This window comes from Rhinatrema bivittatum, chromosome 9, assembly GCF_901001135.1.
Source record: "Rhinatrema bivittatum chromosome 9, aRhiBiv1.1, whole genome shotgun sequence".
NCBI lineage: Eukaryota > Metazoa > Chordata > Amphibia > Gymnophiona > Rhinatrematidae > Rhinatrema > Rhinatrema bivittatum.
The window spans coordinates 177,100,676-177,123,498 of record NC_042623.1 but is presented as its reverse complement, the minus strand read 5'-3'; the positions used below and the strand labels follow the sequence as shown (position 1 = coordinate 177,123,498).

At 44.5% G+C, this 22,823-nt stretch overlaps 1 protein-coding gene across 3 annotated transcripts in view; it reads left to right on the top strand.

Moving 5' to 3' along the window:
- Positions 1-22,823, top strand: part of MME (membrane metalloendopeptidase) — a 189,561-nt gene that overhangs the window by 87,841 nt on the left and 78,897 nt on the right. For all 3 annotated transcript variants that reach the window (XM_029615303.1, XM_029615305.1, XM_029615306.1), the window contains exons 11-13: positions 11,146-11,282; positions 11,395-11,488; positions 13,921-14,049. In XM_029615303.1, the coding sequence (XP_029471163.1) occupies positions 11,146-11,282; positions 11,395-11,488; positions 13,921-14,049 (360 nt within the window). The remainder of the gene's footprint in view (positions 1-11,145; positions 11,283-11,394; positions 11,489-13,920; positions 14,050-22,823) is intronic.

Below are 22,823 nucleotides of genomic sequence, written 5' to 3'. Positions count from 1 at the left end.
GACAGGCTAGAATAGAACACAACAAAACGGATTCCTGACAGGACAGGACAGATTATTAGGGAGTAGATGGTGTGCAGCAGTGTCAAAAGCATTAAATTGGTCAAAGAGGATTAGGATCAAGTAAAGACCCTTGGCTTTGGCCACGAACAGGTCATTAGAGATTTTAGCAAGGCGGTTTCTGTGGAATATAGAGAGTAAAAGACAGATTGAATTAAGAATGGTTTGAGATGAAAGAAAGCGAAGACAGTGGAGATGAAAGGAGTGCCAGTGGAAGTGATATTGACACTTAATCTCTCTCTCTCTCTCTCTCTCTCTCTCTCTCAAATTGCACACAACAAACAACCCAAGCTCCTCAAAGAAATACATACCCTAAAATGGAAAACGCCCTCTAGCTCCATGCCTCACTTGTGCCACTTCTCATCTTGTCCGTCCTTTCAAAACTGCCACCCTTAAAAGCTACTCTGCCACCCTGCGCACTTCCGGTGCCCTAGGCCACCACCTACCCCACCTAATGCTTCCACCAGCCCTGGATGAATGGTACATTCAAGTAGTTTGAATGTGAAAAGGAGGAAAGAGATGGGACAATAGATGGGAAGATAGGATCAAGTGAGGGTTTTTTGAAGAGTAGTATAATTGCTGCATGTTTGAAGGCAGCCAGATTGTGACAGATAGAGGGATGACTGCAGGGAAAATAGAGCAGAACGGCTGGGTGGGAATAGGTCAGAGGAGCATGCAGGAGGAGAAAAGATCACCAAAATTCCTTCTCTGTGATTTCAGAAAAGAAGGAGAGGGTGACAGGTGCCAAAAAACAGGAGGATAATAGGAGTGAAGGAAGTGACCTGGTAGACAACTCCAGATTAATTTTGTGAACTTTGTGAACTTTGTCATAGAAATAGTCATAATCTGGGCAGTGAGTGAAGGAGGAGGCAGTTTGAGGAGGGAGTTGAGTGTGGCATAAAGATGGCAAGGGAGTTTATCAGTATTCTTGCTTAGCAATAGAAACAGAAGACTGGAAGAAGGTCAGCATGAATTTGAAATATATGAAGTTGGCATAGCCATGGAATTTTAGCCAGAATCAGAACAAATACAGGAAAATAGGAAGCAAATTCTGGTGGTGAGTCAAGACTGGAGTTTGGTACACTTGACAGAAACATGATGGCAGAAAAAGACCATATGGCCCATCTAGTCTGTCCATCTGTCTAATTTATCTAGCCCTTACAATTCCCATCACTCTCTCAGAGATCTCCATGCATTTGTCACATGCTTTCTTGAATCGGGAAGGGATAGGGCAAGCGCAACTGAACCGAAAGTGAGTATAGTGTTATAAAAGGAAACTGCCTTATCAACAGATTCTGATAATATAGTGAAGGAGACTAGGGATGAGATAATAATGGAGAGAGAACAACATTCAATACCCTGGTGATTCCTAAAGATGGTGGTGATGACTGGGCAAACCTGTGGAGAAAAGTGGTTAAATGTGAAATTTATCAGATGATGGTCAGAAAATGGAAGAAGCTTAAGAGACAGCAGCTGAAAGAAAGAGCTAGGACAAGGGGCAGAAGAGCAGAGGTGGAGGTCAATGAGGAGATTAAAGCAAGGAGCTTTGAGGCATATGAGTCAGAGGGGTCATCAGTTGGGAAGAAAGTCCCCCAAGAATAAGGGAAGGGGGAGATAATTCAAGGAAAAAGGAAATCCAGGGGTCAAAATCAGTAAGAAAGGAAGCAGGGGGTCAATAAATGAAAACTATCTGGAGAGGTAGTGGGGCGAATAGGCAGATGAATTGGACTTTGAAGGAAATAAAAGGAGTGGGTTTAAGGTGGAGGTGGAGAAGATAAACTCCACGACAGAGTGCAGCAACTCAGCGGAAAGGCCAACTCAGTCAAGGTGAGAAGGTGAAGATTATGAGAGACAGAGGTCATGAATGCAGGCAAGCTTATTAGTAATAGAATAGGCATTCCCAGGGCCGGTGCTAGGTCTTTTGCTGCCCTGTGCGAACAATTACTGTGCTGCCCTCCCCCACATGATTCATTCAGTCTCTGTCCTGGCCCATCAAATAAAGCCCAGCTCCCTCTTACAATCTATATTTTTAAAAACTGATAACGCCCCCACCCCCTCATCTCGGTCACATACGCAAAACACGGACAGAACCTCACCAAATACAGAATGAAGAGTATCAAAAGTATAAAGTAGAAACCTGCTGAGAAGAACTGAACTGGAACCCACAACAAGCCAACCTCTACATGCAGAGCAAGAATGTAAAAACAGGAACATTACCATTCTTCATAAAACATTAAATAATAAAATCAAGAAATATAAAACATCAGTCATAATAGTAAAATCACATTCGTAAAAAGAATAAATATTTCAAACCAGTTAATGAATAAGAGTATCCAAAATTTCCCAAACTCTAATAAAATATTTCAAAACATCTGATGAATAAAAAATACAATAATTAAAAAATGTTCTATTTCCCCCAAAATTAAATATTTCAAAAGAGCAGAAACATCAAATTACTCCCAATAATTAAAACTAATAAGGATTTAAAATGCTCTCCATACCTGGTATCTTTTGATTTCCAGTCACCCTGAGATCATTGTGGATTGGGGAAGGAAGGGCTGTACAAATTTTTATCTTCCCTCTCACACATGCACAATAACACATTCATTCTCTCACATATTCTCTCTTTCACATACATAGGCTCCTTCTCCCTCACAGATACATTATGTATGTGTTATATGTGTGTGTGCCTGTGAGAGCCTTTATGTGACACATAGACTCTCACAAGCAGACACACAAGTACACAGGCTCTCAGATACATATGTGCTCACATAGACACATAGGCTGTCACACAGACACACACACACATAGACTTCAAATAGACACACAAACACACACATAGGCTCTCACACACACATATGTGCTCACATAGACACATAGGCTGTCACACAGACACACACACACATAGACTGTCAAATAGACACACTCAAACACACACATAGGCTCTCACACAGACACATATGCACTTGTACAGACACATAGGCGGTCACACAGACACACACACACTCACATACATAGGCTCTCACACAGACACACACAGATGCTCTCACATAGACACATACACACATGCTCTTACAGACACACACAGGCTTTCACTCACTCACACACACATACAAACTCACACAAATATATACCTTGTCTCCTATTGTCATCTGGTTGTGGTGAGATGAGCTTCACCACAGTCCAACGGCCTTCCTGCTTGGGGGGAGGAGCGGACGTTGTGCGCAGGCACAAGTGCACACAAAAATATGGGGCCTCTCCTTCAGCCGCCGGCAGGTTGAGCTCTGCTGGCAACCTCTCTCCTTCCTCACCACCAGTGCAACTTAACCGCCACTGGCCTCTCTCCTTCTTCAGTCGCCGGTGCCCTGCGGCCTCTCTCCTTCCTTGCCGCCAGTGGGACTTAACCTCAGCAGCGAGGATGGAGAGAGACCACAGGCCGCCGGCAGCTGAAGAAGGAAAGAGGCCGCCAGCGGAGCTCAACCCGCCGGTGGCCTTCTTCAGCTGCCGATGGGTTGAACTCTGCTGGTGGCCCTGCAGCCTCTCCTGCTGCCGCTGGCCCAGCGCCCCCCAGGTGTGCCGCTCTGTGGAAATGCATGGTATGCACACCTGGTCGTGCCAGGCCTGGGCGTTCCACGGGGAATGTGAGAAAATGAGAGAAGGAGGACAGAGGAGAGGATAAAGGTAAGGTTGAGGGATAACAGTTTGATGTGCACAGATAGAGTAACAGTTGCCTTGAAGGGCCAGGATTGGGATTGGTATCGCAGGCTGAAAGAAGGAGGGAGAGGAGGAGCAGGAGAATATGTAGAAGAGGGATGATGACAGTAATGAGGATGAGATGCCCTCAGGGAGAGTGGAGATGGCCAGATGAGAGGAAGAAGCCTTTGACGCTCAAGACCAGTGCACAGGGTAGAAGACAAATAGCTGAAGAGGCAAACAATGTAGAGAATAGGTAAAGTGGACTTGATATTTGTAGTGGCTTGCAGTAAGGAATAAAATTAGGGACAATTAATATCAGGAAGAAAAAAATGTAGTGAAACCTTAGTTCAGGAGAGGAATTGTTGGCTCCCTATTGCCAAAATCAAAGCTGATCTGTTTGTAGCTGTTACTTAGTATAACCTGGAAATAAACACCTAGATCCCATACCAGACCTGCTTATCTGTCTGTTCCTCAGGAACCTGTGAGTTTTCCCTCTTCAGCAGACCTGATATCAATTAATACCAAGCTCTTAGAAGACACAAAGGTGTAGTCTGTTATTTCTTTATTAGTTAAATAATGTTTTGTTCGTTGCTCACCAATAGTGATACATTCAAGAACTCACTTAAGCAATGTTTCATTTCAGTTCTAGCAGTTCATTAAAGCACCTAGTCTTATCATATTGCTACTGTTCAGTATATCAAAATATGTAAATTCCATTCAGAGCTGTGGTGGGACAGAAAACGGCAGCCCAGAAATGAATATATTCAGACTCAGACTGTCAACACAGCATTACTATAATTACTGCTTCTCAGGATACTTGAGGAACAAAACAGAAGAGCCCACAAGAAGGTCTGGTTCCACTTTCATGTCCTGTAGAGCAAGGATCAAGTTTAGCCCTAAAAAATATCACCTTGCAACCCTAAAAAGAAAAATAGGTTAGGTAGTACGACTGTTGTAGAGAGCTCACAGTGCAAGTATTTTTTCATACCAAAAAACAAACAAAGCAATTTATAGTCCTCCATTTTCTCCTGAAAGGAACATATCCTATTCCTCACTGAAGATTCCCGAGCAGTGCAAGGGCAGCAGAAAAATATCAGAGGTGCCCCCTGGCCAGATTATATATAATCGATGATGTGGTACTGAGTGACTATAATATAGACCAAGACAACTATTAGTTAGCTTTAAAGCAAAGACATTGCGGGGAAAGCTTCTCTGTAATTTGTGTGAAAATGCCCTGCAGTTGCCTAATGGGTTGGGTCGTGGCAGGACTGCCCATTTACTTTAAACTGTTACAAAATAGTTTGTCCTAACCCAGCATTTTGACCAGGATGTAATTATATCGTAAGCACTGTTCTGTCTCTTTGTATTGTAAAGGGGAGGGTCAGAACGGTGTTGCCTCCTACTGACTTTTGTGGGGTAGATTTTATAAAAGTACGCCCTCCAGGCGCAAACAAAAGTACGCCGGATTTTAATAGATACATGTGTAGCCGCGCGTATCTTTTAAAATCCGGGGTCGGCGCGCGCAAGGCTGCGCAAAATCGGCAGGCCGCGCGCGCCGAGCCGAGCCACGCAGCCTGCCTTCGTTCCCTCCGAGGCCGCTCTGAAATTGGAGCAGCCTTGGAGGGAACTTTCCTTCCACCCCCTGCATCTTCCCCTCCCTTCCCCTCCCTTGCCCTAACTAATTCCCCACCCCCCCCACCCCCTACCTTTATCGCGAAAGTTATACCTGCCCAACTTTCAAAAAACATCTGTGGTCCATTGCTCGACTTCACAAAGTCCACTCTGCTTCATCTTCTTCTCCCAGGATAGAGGCTCCTGTGAAGAGGTCTCCAGCCTCTCCTCTAGAGGAAATCTTTGAAATTCCCATGTCACCAGTGATGGATTTAGTTATCTAGCATCCTCAGACACTGTTGGTGCTGTCACCCCCCCCCCCCCCCATCCCCCCTATCCCCCCAATCTTCCCTTACCTCCCATCCCCCCACCCCCACAACAGGGAGCAGACCTGTGCACTCTCAGTTGTGCAATTTCAGTTTTGGTTCCCTTAGGGAAAAGGGTAGAACATTGTGAAATTATTGATAAGATTGTGCAAAAATTATACTAAGCCATATCACACTGTACAGAGCTTTCTATTCAATATATTATACACACACACACACACACACACATATATATATATATATATATATATATATATAATTTTATTTATCTACTTATATTCTGCCTTTCAGGCACTTCAAAGAAGATTACATTCAGATACTGTAGGTATTTCCATATAGATATCCGGTATGGGGATAATTTTGCAAATGTCCACATAGATTCAAAGTCAATTACCCATAGACTTTGTAATTTTCAAAGGGAAAGTATGCTAATTTGTGAGGGTAGCTTTTCTGAGGGACAATACACACATAATTTTGAAAATACAAACAGACATGCAGAAACGCGAAACCCTGCCTTCTGAAATGCCTCTTGTCACTGTGGGTAAAAGTAAGCACACAGAGCCCCAGGTGCATATTTTTACCTGCATGTAGGGCAGGCAATACGGTAAACGCCCATTTCTCTGGGGAAAGCACTGTTTTACCTGAGGAAATCCCACCCACTCTATGTATTTCTCAAAAAGACTTCTGCAGGAGAGGCTCTGCTTGTTATAAAGAACCCGGCGTGATCACATTTAAGAAAAATAATGAACTGAAAACTTATGGACAGTATGACCTACTGGTACTCCAGCGTGTGCCAAGTAGGACCTAGGCCCAGTCTGAAAGTCTTAGGACATGAATAACTTTTCACAAACCTCCATACCATGTTGACATCGGCCAGACTCTGTTTCTTGCACCAGGCACTGTTGAAAAAGATTTTATCAGTGGAAAAACAAAAGAGAATGGCACTTCCTTTTCTAAAGTGATTCCTTTACTTGATTAACAGAGTTCACAACAGATAACAAATGCACAAGAGATACAAAGTAATTCTATCACAAAATAGATTTTGTTCCCATTGGTACAGAAGACACAGAACTTTTCTGAAAAAAAAACAAAAAACGTTACATCATTTTGTGTAGTAATGCTGAGGCCCCTTCATATGTAGTGTGTGTGTGTGTGCGCGCGCGCACCCAGTAACAGCAGCCAGCAAGACAAAACCTGGCTAGGACTGTGTGGATCTGAACTCAGTGGTTAGATTCAACCTGGATCAAGTCTGCAAAAATCAGCAGATTTTCCAGAGGTGTGCAGGTAAAAATCAATTGGATTCTATGTTGGGAAAAGCCTCTAAAAGGACATTTTATGATCTGTGGCAGGTCCTGAGTACCCCTCCTTACAAAAACAAAAAGAAATATTTGCAAGCCCACAGAATTTCCATAAATAGTTGTGTGAACCTATTTTAGGGAAGTACGCACATCTCTTAATACTGACAATGGTGATAATAATAAAAATAATTTGAATTTTTAACCCATCTTTCCAAAAGATGATCCAGATGGCATACAGCCAGATAAGTTTGACTTAATAACAATCAGTCTAATTTATCACAGCTTGTCTGAGTCTCTCATTCTGTTGGAGGCTGCGGTTTAACCTTTTTGTTCAAAGTGAGTAGTCCTGTTGAAAGAATGCACACGCCACTTAGTAATATGTTCCAAAAAAACCCCAGCTATTTATCTGAGAAAACAAAACATCTATGTAAACCAAAAAAGCCTAGTGTCTCATTAGTAGCTGCAGCACTGATGCCGGGCAGATCAGAAGGTGAAATTGAGAGCAGCAAACAGGCAGGGATCTAGAGAGAGAGAGAGAGAGAGAGAGAGAGAGAAGCAAGGTTTGTCTTATGACATCAGCTCAACCCCCTTGTCTAGTCCCAAGCAGTAAGTGCTGAACAGAGAAAGAGAGAAAACATTGTAACATTACCTTATTTCACATAACTGTGCATTAGTTCAAATCACACTAATATACAAGAACCTTCCCTCCCTTTTGCACGTTTAGGAGTTGATGTTCCCAATTAGGGATGTGAATCGTTTTTTGATGATTTAAAACAATCGTCAGATATATTTTAAATCGTCAAAAATCGTTGAGTCACGATACAATAGAAATTCCCCCGATTTATCGTGAAAAATCGTAAATCGGGGGAGGGGGGAGGGCGGGGAAAACCGGCACACCAAAAAAACCCCTAAACCCACCCCGATCCTATAAAACAAATCCCTTACCTTCCCCCACCCTCCCGAACCCCCCCCCCCAAAGCTTTTTACGAGTACCTGGTGGTCCAGTGGGGGTGCGGGGACCGATCTCCCGCTCTCGGTCCATCGGCGCCATTTTGGCTGCCACTCAAAAATGGCGCCGATGGCCCGATAAAAATAAAACCCACCCGACCCTTTAAAAACGACCCCTTAGCTTCCCCCACCCTCCCGATCCCCCCAAAACATTTTAAAATTACCTGGTGGTCTAGTGGTGGTCCCGAAAGCGATCTCCCGTTCTCAGGCCATCGGCTGCCACTCATAAAGATGACCCCGATGGCCCTTTGCCCTTACCATATGACAGGGTATCCGTGCCATTGGCCGGCTCCTGTCACATGGTAGGAGCACTGGCTGGCCAGTGTCATCTTTAAAGATGGCCGCTGCCATATTTAACGATGGCCGCCGCCATATTTAAAGAAGGCGCCGGCCATTCAGTGCTCCTACCATGTGACAGGAGCCGGCCAATGGCACGGATACCCTGTCACATGGTAGGGGCAAAGGGCCCTCGGCGCCATTTTTGAGTGGCAGCCAAAATGGCGCCGATGGACCGAGAGCAGGAGATCGATCCCCGCGCCCCCACTGGACCACCAGGTACTCGTAAAAAGCTTTGGGGGGGTTCGGGAGTGTGGGGGAAGGTAAGGGGTTAATTTTAAAGGGTCGGGCCTCCCTAAAAAAAAAGTAACGATGTGAATCGGAACCAATTCCGATTCACATCACCCACATCACCCACGATCAGATTTTTCCCCCACTCTAGCCGAACCCGATCGTTAAGACGATCGGGCACACGATTCACATCTCTATTTCCAATACATCCTGTTCTGATGGCAAAACTTATTCATCAGGTCCATTGTTTCTATGGAGTGCATGTGGCAATTTGTGTGTAAATCAAAAAGGGAAAATAATAATAATTCACTGTGAAGAATCAAAAAGATTTTTTTTTTCCTTTTTGATTATATTTCATTATGGACACTTCTTGCTATTTTGTGTATAAATGTCATCTTTATTGACTTACTTGAACTAGTTATTAAGGTACAGAGCATGCTTTCTTGACACATTAGCAAACAAAGAGATCAATATTCAAGTTTTGAATATTATCAGCACTTATCTGGATAAATATTATCCGGATAAGTCATTAGCTGGACAAAATGTATCTCAATAAATGGGAGGCACTTCGGGGATGTTCCAGGATGTAGCTGAGTTAGCCAAATAACCTAACCGGCTAACTCCAATCTGTCCTGCAGTACATCTAGGTGTAAATTTTTAATACGTTTTATGAAAATAATATGTTTGTGTTATAGGCTTTTCCATTCGTCTGTAGTGGTGTCACATGCAGGTGCTAGTGCTACTGAAGGACAGGTTGATAATATAAGGGGTGGTGCTGCTGCCAGGCAGCCTCTACCAATGATGATCCAGAGTGGAGACTATCACTGAGGTGCCCTGGCAGAGTGCATCCCCCCCTTGACTGAAGACCAAAGTCTGCCACATGTGGCCCTATCAATGCTGCCAGACCCCTTTCCCTCTCATTTCTCCTCTGGCTCCTAACTCTGCTGCCTGGTGCCCATCAGTTGAACAGTGCATGGGGAAAAGCAGAAGAGAGAGCATGGGGAAGTGGCATGGGGTGGATGTAGAGAGCGGGGGAGAAAAAACTATGATGAGCAAAGAAAGAGCATGGGAGAAGGGAGTCTGGGGGAGTGGAATGGAGACTGTGTGAGAGAATGTGGAAATGGTGTGACAGAGAATGTAGGGGGAGATGGCATAGGGGATGGGGTGGAGGAGGAGTATGATGGTGTGAGAGGAACAGCTTGAAAAATGTAGGCATACAACCAATATTTCTGTTTTGTGGCTCCTGGGAAATTACTCGTAAAACATGTTCTTTTAAAATGCTAGACTTGTTTTTGTGGTCCAATTAAAACTATTGTAACTGCCACTATATCATATTTTTCCAATGATGCAACACATTTTCTAATTATCTTTAAAAAAAATTCTAGTCTCAATAAAAAATGGATTCGCAATAAAAATGGAGCCATAAGAATAAAAAAGACTAGCATTCAATTTTCAAAAGATTTGAAGTTAGCTGGATAAATTTAACCAGTTAAAAATTCCTCCCTCTGATCCACTTAGGGCCTCATTTACTAAGCATTTTATCTATAAATAAAGCCCTAATAAATCAGGCCCTAAATCTGTGCACCTTAAATTGCAAGATGCACAAATTCATCTGGTGAAAAAAGGGACAAGGCCAGAGGAGTTCTCGGGGCAGGCTTTTGCATTTTCGGCATTAACTGGATACATTTGGCCACACAGCTTCAATCATACAAATGACCGACCTAAATCTACTAGGGGTGTGCATTCGTTTTGAACGCATATGTAAAACGCAACTTATTTTTTTTTTAACTTAAAAAAGTGATGAGGCGCAACGATCGCGATTTCCAACTTATTCAACATAGCCATAGCCATAGCTGGACCCAACCGGAACTTTTGGCCAGCTTGGGGGGGTCAGGAGGCCCCCCCAAGCTGGCCAAAAGTTCCGGTTGGGTCCAGCGGGGGTCCTGGAGCGGAGGCGCGGTGAATCACGTGACGTCCGCGTGACGCCGACGTCACGTGCTCCTCGCAAAGGAATACAGGAATGGCTTCCTGACTCCCCGCTGGACCACCAGGGAGTTTTGGTAAGTCTTGGGGTAGGATTAAGGAGGGTGGGGGGTTTAAATTTTTATTTAGGGAACCAGTGAACGTATGGACATAGCCTCAACTTATGGAATTCTCCATATGTCCATATTGACCGAAATTGACCCTCACTTTCAACTTATGGACTTATCAACATAAACTTTTTGTCTGCACATCCTTAAAATCTACCTAAACAAATTTTTGCCGGTTAAACATAGGCAGGTTTTCATCCACAAATCCAATGGTTAGATGCAGCTGAAAATCCGGTAAAAGAGAACCAGGTAAATTGGTCATGTTATCTTACCCAGTATGTGAGTTTTTGAAAATGGATCCCTTAGCATTTATGATAGGAATTTAAACCAAGTTTAATCTGTAGCATATGATATGATATTAATGATCCCCAGTTGCAATTTGTGATATTTCCATTTTAACACCAGATCACTCATTTGAATTCTTAAAATAAGTATCTGTGGTTGGGCAACCAAATAATGCCATGAAGCTCTCACACAAGCATTTTCTTCTAGGACTTCAGTTGGTTAAATTTAACCAATGAAATAATGGCAGCCGTAGCAATTACGGTTCAGCAAGATGAAGACGTGATTGTTTATGCTCCAGAATACCTAACCAAGCTTAAAGCTGTTCTTACCAAGCGTAATGCTAGGTAGGTATACTGAGTAACTCAAATGTTATATGAAGGCTTTTCTTGTAATGTTAATCCGTTTGCAAAACGTTTGGCTACATCAACAGAGTGTCATTGTTGTTCCACTATACAGAGAAATACAAAACTACCTTGAATGGCGATACATAATGGATCTTGTAAGTAGCCTGAGCCGCCCATACAAGGACACAAGAAATGATTTTCGAAAGGTGTGGTAATCTATAATTTTAACTTCTTGTTCACGATAATGTGTCAGTTGAAAGATTCTATAATCATTTTCAGTTATATGACTATCAGAAATTGGATTTATAGCCACATTTCTGAAATTCTAATTTAATTGGGAAGCTTATACTTGAAATTTTGAGGCTCGGTGTAATAACAATAAATAAACACTTTTATGGGAGAAATGCAATACCATAACTACCACATGTTCCTGCATGTCAAGATTTGTAACTCTACCCTGACAGGGCATATAACATGTGAGAGGTGCCTGGTGACCGTTTAGGAGCTGAGCATTAATCTCTTGGTAGGATTCAAAAAGAAATGAATGGTCAAGCAGAGATGGTGTAGTGGGCCAGGCCCAGAGGCAAGGGTACCTCTTGGGCAATCAGGAAAAAAGAAAAGGAAATTTTCACAGCACAATTATTTTTTCCCATGTTGCCCTCTTCTAACTGTTTCCCCTGTCATTCCACCTTGATAACCATCATTTTACTAAGTCTGTACCTTGGGCTCACACCAGACATTGTCAAACTAACAAACATTTATTTCTGGGGTTGGCCAGCAGTCAGAGTTAACAAAACTATTACACGGTACTGATAAAACCAGGGCTCTCAGGTGTCCACAGTAGAGATGTGCATTCTTTTGAAATGAATGTTAAAAATGAGACGAATGAGGCCAATTCAGTTCATTACGATTGGAACAAACTGAAAAATGACCTCTCATGAATATTAACCATAAATTTGTGGATATTTTCGTATTCGTGTAAGGGAGGGAAGAAGTAATTAAAAAACAAAACCTCCTGGAGGCCCTCTAAACCCCTTTCCCCTCCCAACAGAAGCCTCAGGAACCTGGTAGGGCCTCTCCAGGCCTGTCTGACCCTTCTCCTACTGCAAAATAACTTGGGGCTTGGGCCTACCTAACTGGACCTAGCCATGATTCTCTGACTTCCCTCCCTCCCAGATGTCAACAGGGCTGCGGCCTGGGGACCCTCCCAGCCCCCGCCTACCCCTTCCCTGGGGATCTGGTGATTGTAAAGGCAAGGAGGGATGGCCACGCGCTCCTGCCTTGTCTTGGTTTCTTTAAAAAGAGCACCAGCCTTGTCTGTCTCGGCTGTGGCCAGCACCATGTTGTATAGCCCTACAAACATACTCAATAACTGCCTCAGATTTAGATACATAAGTTCTCACTCATTAGACATAATTTAATGTTCCTCATTGCCCAAGGAATACGATATATTCATCCCATATTGCTTCAAACTTCTCTTCCAGGCATTTCCCCTGTAACCCAAGCTCTCACTCCTCTGAAACTTCTCTACATTAAAGTCTTCCACCACCTGAGGGGTCCATAAGTCATTCCTCCACCTTCAGGACCCAGGTCGGGTCCCATGACTGGAATGAAACACCTCTCCAGCCTCAGACCTTTCCCCTTGAGGGGGAAGACCCCTGAAGAGCACTCTTCAGGATAGATACCCTGGGTGCCCCACTTTCCATGTGGGTTGGTCCCAACTCCTCTCACCAAACTTTGAACACAGGCTTTTATACTCTGAAAACTATCTCTGCAGACTTTCCCCCCCAAACTCCTTAAAGTGCACAGATGCAGTAGAAATCCAATAAACACTGCCTCCATAATTTTCTCATTAGTTAACATCCACCATATTCTTCTTGCCCTGCGCTCTGCCATCTAATGGCTGTTAAAGGCAATTATTTTATCCAAACTGGTGCATAATGGTTTACTGTCTGAACCACCTTCAGGAACTATTCACTTGCATCTGAGGAAAATATCAGGGTCTCCCCCACCCAGACTCCTTCCAATGCTATATTAAAATCACTTAGGGCCCCTATTGGGGGAGGGGGCATCATAGATGTTATAGCAATATATCTACATTTAATTGCAAAATTGTATTAACAAATAAACTCAATATACATAAAGTGTACTGATATACTCTTTTTTTCTGTTTTTTCCTTTTGTTGTACAACCTTCATGGGTTGTATATATATATATATATATATATATATCTAGCATATTTTTTTTAATCTTTTCATGTGTTGCTTCTGAAGTAATATCTGGTATTGCATTTTAATAGCCTTTAATGAATCCACCAAAAAGGATAATCGACCAAATCAACCAACAATACCATGGATCAATCACATCAAGAATCATAGCAAAAATCATTGATGTGATTGATCCATGCTATTGTTGGTTGGTATTTTTAACATTGGCAATACACAAAAACAAGTTTCTTTAATAAATATTTTTTTGTTAAAATGATTTATAACAGAGCAGATTATGGAATTTTTTTGTTTTATCATATTTCCAGGCATTATATCCAGTCATAGTAGTGCCTCTCTTGTGCTTTCTCTCTCATTCTTGCTATTATGTAACAATTTCCATACATTATAAATGAATGTTTTGTTTTCCACAGGCACTTTATGGCACAACATCTGAAACTGCTATTTGGCGTCGTTGTGCAAACTATGTCAATGAGAATTTGCAGAATGCTGTTGGACGATTATATGTACAGGAAGCATTTGCTGGCGAGAGTAAACACGTGGTAATGTTTTCAGTGCACTTAATGAATGGTGCATAAAGATTTAGTGTGCTCACAGTAAACAAATCAGAAATAGCAGGGTCATGCCATTCTCATTGCCGGAAACCCAAAAATACATTGGCTGAATAGCATGAGCATGTTACTTTCTGAGGGCATTGTAAATCGTGTGAGCACACTAAACTGAGAATGCTCAGTCTTCTTTTTCTTTTGACTCCTCCTTCTGGCTTCTAAGGGGTTTCCAACAAACTGTGGTACATGAGGGTTGCTTGTCAGTGCAGAGAGAACAGCTAGTACACTCCAGGTGAGGAGGTCAAAACAGAGGGGTGACTTCCACGATAGCAGAAAACTAACATAACTGCATGTTTAGAACTATTGCTTATGTGTCAGTTAGGACCTTTAATGAGTGTTACTAGAGAATGTGGTTGAGGATAAAAGTGGGAATGCAGGAGGGAGTAATCTGGCTGCTGTAACTATGAAGATCACCAGCATCTGGCCATTCCCCCTTCTCCGACCATCCTGCAGTGGCTCACAGATTTGAGCTCTTCACTCAAACTAATTGGTAAGTTGAAAAAAAGCTTGTAAGACTTAGACCTCTTCAGCCTCAAGCATCTGAATGCCTACAGTGAATGTCAATGACAGCAAAGACCTTTGCCCTCTGGGAACTTATTGCTTGATAATACATTTGCCTTGTGTAAAACAAGTTGAATTGTTTTTTTAATTGCTCAAGTGTGTGTCAATGTGTCTTCTCTGTGTGTTATCATCTACTTGTCATGATCCTGTCTGCTATGCAGCCTCCCTGACAGCATAGGTTATTAGTGACCCTTGCCCACAGTTGCTCTCACCACCACCTTGCTGATCAAATGACATGGCAATTCCAGATCTATTTAGCCCAGACACTCTCCTTAGCTCTTTATCACATTATCTTGGCTCCTTGACCTGGACATCCTTGCTTTCTTATCCTGCCTTGCCTTGTGGCCTATCTCAGCCTCCTGCTTTACCTAGTGGCCTTCCTGGTATGTCTGCCTTAACTTGTGGCCTTCCAGGCCTCCCTGCCTTGCTCTGTGCCTTTCCAGGTCTTCCTGCCTTGCTGAGTGGTCTTCAGAGCTTTTAGGTTTGCCTAGCCCAGCCTTGCACTGTTTATTGTTGGCTTGTTCTAGTCCTGTCCTTGTCCAGTCCTTGTCCAGTCTTGTCCTATCCTATCCTGTCCAGTCCAGTCCTTGTCATGTGTTTGTCCAGTCCTTGTCTCCAGACCAAACGTTGTCCTCAGTTTAAGCCCTTGTTTGCATTGCCTTCAGTACCAGCCTATTCAGTTCTTGTCCTTGTCCTGTCCATCCCAGTGCCTGTCTCCAGCCCTGTCTATTATACAGTTCCTGCCTACCATCAGTACCAGCCATGACTCCAGCCCAGGCCCTGCCTTCATATCCAACCTGTGCCTCCAGCCCTGCCTGTTTCCAGCTCTTGCCTGCCTCCAGTGCTAGCCTTGTCTCCAGCCCAAGCCTTGCCTTTGGTTCCAGCTAAGTCCTGCCGACCATAAGAACCCAAGGGCTCAACCTGCGGGGGAAGTGGCTGGTCCAGGCTAAAGACCGTCTCCAGTCCTGTCCTGCAGTGCTGTGCCACTCCTGTAGGGGTAATTCCCGATTGCAACCTGCCTGACCATGGCACTCCTTCTTTCTCTCTCTCTCTCTCTCTCTCTCTCTGTCATTCTTGCTGTCTCCTCATAATTCCTTGCCCTGCCCTGTGAAAGCTTTATTTGTACATTTGGGGTACAGTGGAAGGACTTTGAGTCCCACGTTTAGTTATTTGCCCCACTGCCCCCTGCATAGAAGGTCCCCTGATTTTGTAACAAGCCAGGGTGAGGGGCTGAGCCCCCCCCCCCCCCCCCTATACATACAAAAAGGCTGTCATGGATATATGTTTACATTCTAGTAGAGGAAAAAGACGTGCAGCTAATTCTTCTGCTATTTCTCACTTTTATGCAACCATACTTATCCTGAATATTGAAGAGGACAATGGATCAGTGCTACTGCTCACAAGTTTCCAGCTTGTGCTAATTCAACCCCTTTTCATGTCTGTTACCTTGTGTCCAACGTATTCACACAGATTTGTCTGTGCTACATGCTAGTAAACAACACCTGGTAAATTACTCAGTGAAGTAACTGTCTTACCGCATGAGAAAAAAAAAGTGCTTGGGGATGAACATCTCCAGATATTTAGGCATTTATGCAGCTCTGGAATTTTGCAGAACTAAAACCATGTTGCCTACACATTTGGAATTCTTTATAAACAATTGTAGTAAAGAAACCAGAAAAAATGTTATACATTAAGGACGTATGATTATTACTACTTGTATTTCTTGGAAAAGATCATACGCTAGCCTAGATCATAAATCAGAGCCTGGATGGATTTTTCTCTAGTCGTGTAAGATCAGTGAACTCATCATTGTCATGCTTAATCACTAAAACTTAGGATGATATTTGCCTGAACATCTGCGCAAGAACTGTTATAACCATTAAAATCCCCCAACTATGCACGAGTTACATACTCTGGGAAGCAGCTTGTTCGTAGCACTTTCTGAAGCCTTTTTTTTTTTTTTTTTTATTGAGAACAAGGGTCAGATCAGATGCCAAGTCATATCTACCCAGCAACTTGGTTGTGTGCCATTCAAACAAGTTTTAACTTTTTAAGGTAGTGCTAAAAAGAAATATCTTTGTATTTCAAGCTGGTAATTACTCTCCCTTTAAAAACAGCACACTCAAATCAAGTGTTTGCACATGTTAGAAAATGGCATTTTTCAGTTGTCTGCGTAAAGCACCAAATGCGCGTACAAGTAAGGAGCCACCCAGTTTATAAAATACAGAATATTTCTGCCCCGGAAGTGTGTATGTATATTTCAGTGTGGGTGTACATTTGTAATGCAGGAAAGTGCATATTTTTCTACCCGTTTCATAAAATTATATGCATATGTTTTACACCGATAATAATTATAGCATGCATGTAATAATGCAGAGTTACTCCTCTTTGAAACTTCCGCTCTGGAAAATTCTTGTGTGCCTTCTTGCAATCACCAGTTCACCGGCACCTCCACAGATTCACTAAGACCCTATGGCTCTTCACTCTGACCCCACCCCCCTACCCCCATCACTTAAATCCAGACCTCCCATTCAAAAACTGCAGACAAAATACAAGTGCAGTTTCACTTTTGAGACTTAGGGCATGATATTCAAAAGTATTTACACACTTAAATCTGTGTTGTTATAAATGAAAGTGCACTTTCCGCAGGTAAGTTGACTTTTGAAAATTGCTACACTACATGCCATTGAATTGTTAATAGGTTTTGCCCGCATGTAAGTGTTCTTAACATGGGTAAATGGCTTTTGAAAATTGCTATGACAGTATGTTACAATTACATGCGTAACTGCTTTCAAAATTCACCTGAAAATTAACAGGTGTAAAAGCATACAGACAATTAGGTAATGTATGCACATATACCACTAACAAATAGCATGTACATGAACTATCAAAGCCCACCCTGTAATACCCCTAAATCATCCCTTTTTTCCCTGTCAATATTTACACATGACACCGCAAGTTCATGCATATTCCTGATGTTTCCAAAATAGCATGTACGTTCTATATGGGATTGATGGGCCCTTGGTCTGACCCAGTATGGCATATCTTATGTGTGTACATACTACTTAAAAATGTAGATGCCAGTGTTACACATGGAAATCTTTTGAAAATTAACCCCATAGATAGCAGGAAAGTCAGATTCAGATGGATGGCTTGTTTTCAGCTGTGTCCTGGAAGCATAAGTGTCTATTCACTAATGAGTAAAAATCTTTTTTACTCCTAAAATAGAGTTTAAATCCAAAAATGGTATCACCCTATGCACTAAGGACATCACACTCTTTATTCATGCCTAAGCTCTTAAGCATGAAGGGTTTTGATTAAAATTAGATGCACATATATTGGACACATGGTTGCATTAACACATGTTCAACCCCTTTGTTGTGATGTGTATTTTCCTGCAATTACCAGTAAGCATCCATGTGGCATTCACTAAAACATGATGTGTTTGGCACAACAAATTATCATGGATTTTGGGCACCACCTTAAACATTTAGAAAAGTGCCTAGAGGGTTTTTTTTTTTCTAAAAAAAAAGTAAAGACTATGCAGTCTAACAGTCTAGATGTAGTTTATTGCAGGTCTTTATTTTATTCAAAAATAATTTTCTAAAGTTAACATGTTTTCTCTTTTTTTTGTGTATCCTCGCATATTACAATCATTTTAGGTTATAAAAACTATATATTAAAACTTCAAGAAAAAGAATATATTTTTATTGTTAATAGAGTAAAAATACTTAAGCATAATTATTTTTTCACCATTCTCAAGAAAAAAAAGAAAGTCATAAATATATGTACCAATACATGTAGAACTTCAGAAGATAATCACACTGTGGTTGTTGTGGGTAGTTTTGCTTAGGGATGTGAATCGTGTCCTCGATCGTCTTAACGATCGATTTCGGCTGGGAGGGGGAGGGAATCGTATTGTTGCCGTTTGGGGGGGTAAAATATCGTGAAAAATCGTTAAAAATCGTTAAAAATCGAAAAATCGAAAAATCGAAAAACCGGCACACTAAAACCCCCTAAAACCCACCCCCGACCCTTTAAATTAAATCCCCCACCCTCCCGAACCCCCCCCCAAATAACTTAAATAACCTGCGGGTCCAGCGGCGGTCCGGAACGGCAGCGGTCCGGAACGGGCTCCTGCTCCTGCATCTTGTCGTCTTCAGCCGGCGCCATTTTCCAAAATGGCGCCGAAAATGGCGGCGGCCATAGATGAAAAAGATTGGACGGCAGGAGGTCCTTCCGGACCCCCGCTGGACTTTTGGCAAGTCTCGTGGGGGTCAGGAGGCCCCCCCACAAGCTGGCCAAAAGTTCCTGGAGGTCCAGCGGGGGTCAGGGAGCGATTTCCCGCCGCGAATCGTTTTCGTACGGAAAATGGCGCCGGCAGGAGATCGACTGCAGGAGGTCGTTCAGCGAGGGTTCCGGCGCCTCGCTGAACGACCTCCTGCAGTCGATCTCCTGCCGGCGCCATTTTCCGTACGGAAAACGGCGCCGGCCATACGCGTATGGCCGGCGCCATTTTCCGTACGAAAACGATTCGCGGCGGGAAATCGCCCCCTGACCCCCGCTGGACCTCCAGGAACTTTTGGCCAGCTTGTGGGGGGCCTCCTGACCCCCACGAGACTTGCCAAAAGTCCAGCGGGGGTCCGGAAGGACCTCCTGCCGTCCAATCTTTTTCGTCTATGGCCGCCGCCATTTTTCGGCGCCATTTTGGAAAATGGCGCCGGCTGAAGACGACAAGATGCAGGAGCAGGAGCCCGTTCCGGACCGCTGCCGTTCCGGACCGCCGCTGGACCCGCAGGTTATTTAAGTTATTTGGGGGGGGGTTCGGGAGGGTGGGGGATTAAATTTAAAGGGTCGGGGTGGGTTTTAGGGGGTTTTAATGTGCCGGCTCACGATTCTAACGATTTATAACGATAAATCGTTAGAATCTGTATTGTATTGTGTTCCATAACGGTTTAAGACGATATTAAAATTATCGGACGATAATTTTAATCGTCCTAAAACGATTCACATCCCTAGTTTTGCTACCCATGGGGTTTGCCAGAATAATTGAAGCAAAACTACATCATCAGTGTTGCGCTCGGGGGTGGACCCTTGTCCTGGGCAAGGATGGAATGGCTCCTGAAGGGGAACAGGAGGTAACTGGCCCCAGGGGTGGAGCACTGAATGAGACAGAGGCTGGGAAGAGCTTCACCACTGGAAGCCCGAGGTCCCCCTGGGAGGAGCCCTTAGGGACCCAGACTGCTTGGACTTAGGTAGGTCTTGCAGGGTCTCCTGGGAGAATGGAAGTCCAGCGTGCCCACAGACGCAGAAGGAGCACGGTCAGGTTCGAGCTGGAGCAGAGAGAACCAGAACAGAGTTTGTGATGACAAGGCGAGGAGCAGAGCCAGAATCTGGAGGTGAGGTCAGGCAGGCAAAGGGTCAATGTCCAAAGGTTAGTTTGAGGAGTGGTCACTGGAGCAAGGGTCAGATACTAGAGGTCAGATGTAGTCCAGGGCAAGCAGAGGTCTAGAGGCAGGCGGCAGACAGACGAGTAGGTCTGGAACAGGCTGAGTTCTTGAGGCAGGTGGCAGATGGACGGACGAGTCAGGAACAGGCTGTGGTCTTTGAGGCAGGCGGCAGACGAGTCAGGAACTAGCTGGGAGTGTAGACAGGCAGCAGACAGGCAGACAGGTTAGGAACAAGCCGAGGTCAGTACCAGTGAGACAGTCCAGGGGTACTACCTGGGAAGGCAGTTAAATGAACACTGGAACAGGCAGGAATCAGGAATGAGGATGCAGGAACGAATCAGGGACAGAACTGGAACAGAAGGATCCTGGAACAAGACTAGGAACAAACAGGAATAGATGCGGAGACATTCTAGCATACAAACCGACTCGATTGCCAAGGCAAGGAAGTGAAGTCAGGAAGTTCCTTATATTGTAGCTCAATCAGGGCGCCCCACAGAACCCAGACCCGCCCTCGGCCTACAAGGGTTGGGGCAGGCTGCGCGCGTATGGGCGTGGCTAGCATGGAGAGAGATGCTGAACCTCGGCATGAGGCCTGGCGCACAGTGGAAGGCCCGGCGACCGCCGCCACGGGACACCGGGGCCTAGCTGGGCTGGCCACTACCACAAGGGAGGTCACCCTGGGACCTGCCGAGGAACTATACAGGTGAGTGGTCCCATGTGTGGAACGGCCATGGGCAGGGCGTGTAACAGTAGCCCCCCCTTCTAGGCCTCCCCCTATGCAGCTGTGGTTTCTCAGGGTGCATTCTATGGAAGGTCTTCAGAAGGTTCTTATCCAGAATATTCTGAGATGGTTCCCACGAATTCTCCTTGGCCCCATAGCCCTCCCAGGCTAAGAGATATTCCCACTTGCCTCGGCGTCGCCGGATGTCGAGGACCTCTCTTATCTGGAGAGACATGTCTGGTTCTGCAGTGACACGTGGAGCAGGAGGGTCTTTTCGAGAGGGCTAGAAGAGAACCAATGGCTTCAATAGGGACACGTGGAATGTGTTGGGGATACCCAAGGAACAAGGTAGCTGGAGTTGATAAGAAACAGCTCCTACTCTTCGGATTATTGGAAATGATCCGATGTATTTGGGAGCCAGGCTGTGAGAGGGTAGCCTCTGGCCAGGTCATCTATGAAGATCCGAGGCATGCTTGGCGCGTTCTGCAGCTTGCACCAGTCGCTCCTTTACTCGGGTCCACACGTAGCGAATGGTTTGAGCCGCTGGAGACAGAGCCGTCAAAGGTACAGGAAGAGGCAGTCGGGGCTGCCGTCCGAAGACTACTGCAAACGGAGAGGTGTTGGTGGCTGCTACGACATGAGTGTTGTGCGACAGCTCGGCCCAGGGGAGGAGCTCCAACCAATTGTCTTGCAGATCATTAACATAGGAACATAAAAATGTCTTCAAGGTCCGATTGGTTCTCTTGGCCTGCCCATTCACCTGAGGATGGTAGACCGACGTATAATTCAAAGTAATGTTGAACTATCGGCATAAGGAACACCAATACTTGGCGGCAAACTGTGGTCCCCGATCGGACACAATCTCCTTGGGGAGTCTGTGAAGACAGAAGATATTCTTCAGAAAAAGTCTAGCAAGTTCCGGGGCTGAAGGAAGACCTGGTAGAAGGAAAAAGTATCCTATTTTCAAGAAGCGGTCGATCATGACCCATAACACCGTGTTGTTCTGGGAAACAGGCAGATCTGTAATAAAATCTGTAGAAATACTGGACCATGGTTCAGTAGGTGCTAGGAGAGGCTGAAGCAAGCCCCAAGGCTTCCCCGTAGGTGGTTTTTGCTGAGCACAAGTAGGACATGAGTCCATGTAGTTTCGGGAGTCTTCTACCATAGTAGGCCACCAATAATGCTTTCTCAGCTTCTCCAAGGTCCGAGCACGACCGGGGTGGCCTGCCATTTTGGAATCGTGAGCCCACCATAACACACGCTCACGTAGTCAGTGGGAGACAACGGTCTTCCCAACTGGAACTGTGGTAGTAGCCACCAGGGTATTACAAGCAGGGTCAATAATGAAACTGGGAACCTCTGAAATGTCCTCCGGCTCAAAGGATCTGGAGAGCTCATCAGCGCGTAGGTTTTTTGAACCTGGACGGAAACAAAGGTTGAAGTTAAACCTCTCAAAGAACAAAGCCCACTGGGCCTGACGGGGGTTCAGAAGTTGAACTTCCTTGAGATGTTCGAGGTTCTTGTGATCTGTATAGATAGTAAACTTATGTTGCACCCCTTCCAACCAGGGGCGCCACTCCTGAAGCGCCAATTTGACCGCAAGGAGTTTGACCAACGGTGTAATGTTGCTCCATGGGAGAAAACTTATGAGAGTAAAACGAGCAGGGTACTAGCTTGCCTGTGGGAGAATGTTGACTCAGGACGGCTCCGGCACTGATCGCGGAAGCGTCAACTTCAACAATGAATGGATGTCTAGGATCGGGATGATAGAGACAGAGGCCGGAGCTGAAGGCCTCTTTGATTCTCTGGAAGGCAGCGATAGCTTTCGGCATCCAAACTCGGGTGTTGGCCCCCTTCCTAGTCATAGCAGTGAGTGGGGCAACTATCGAAGCTCCAGTAATAATTAGTGAATCGTAAGAAGTGTTGTAATGCCTGAAGGCCTATTTGGTGAGGCCAGTCGCGGATTCTCTGAAGCT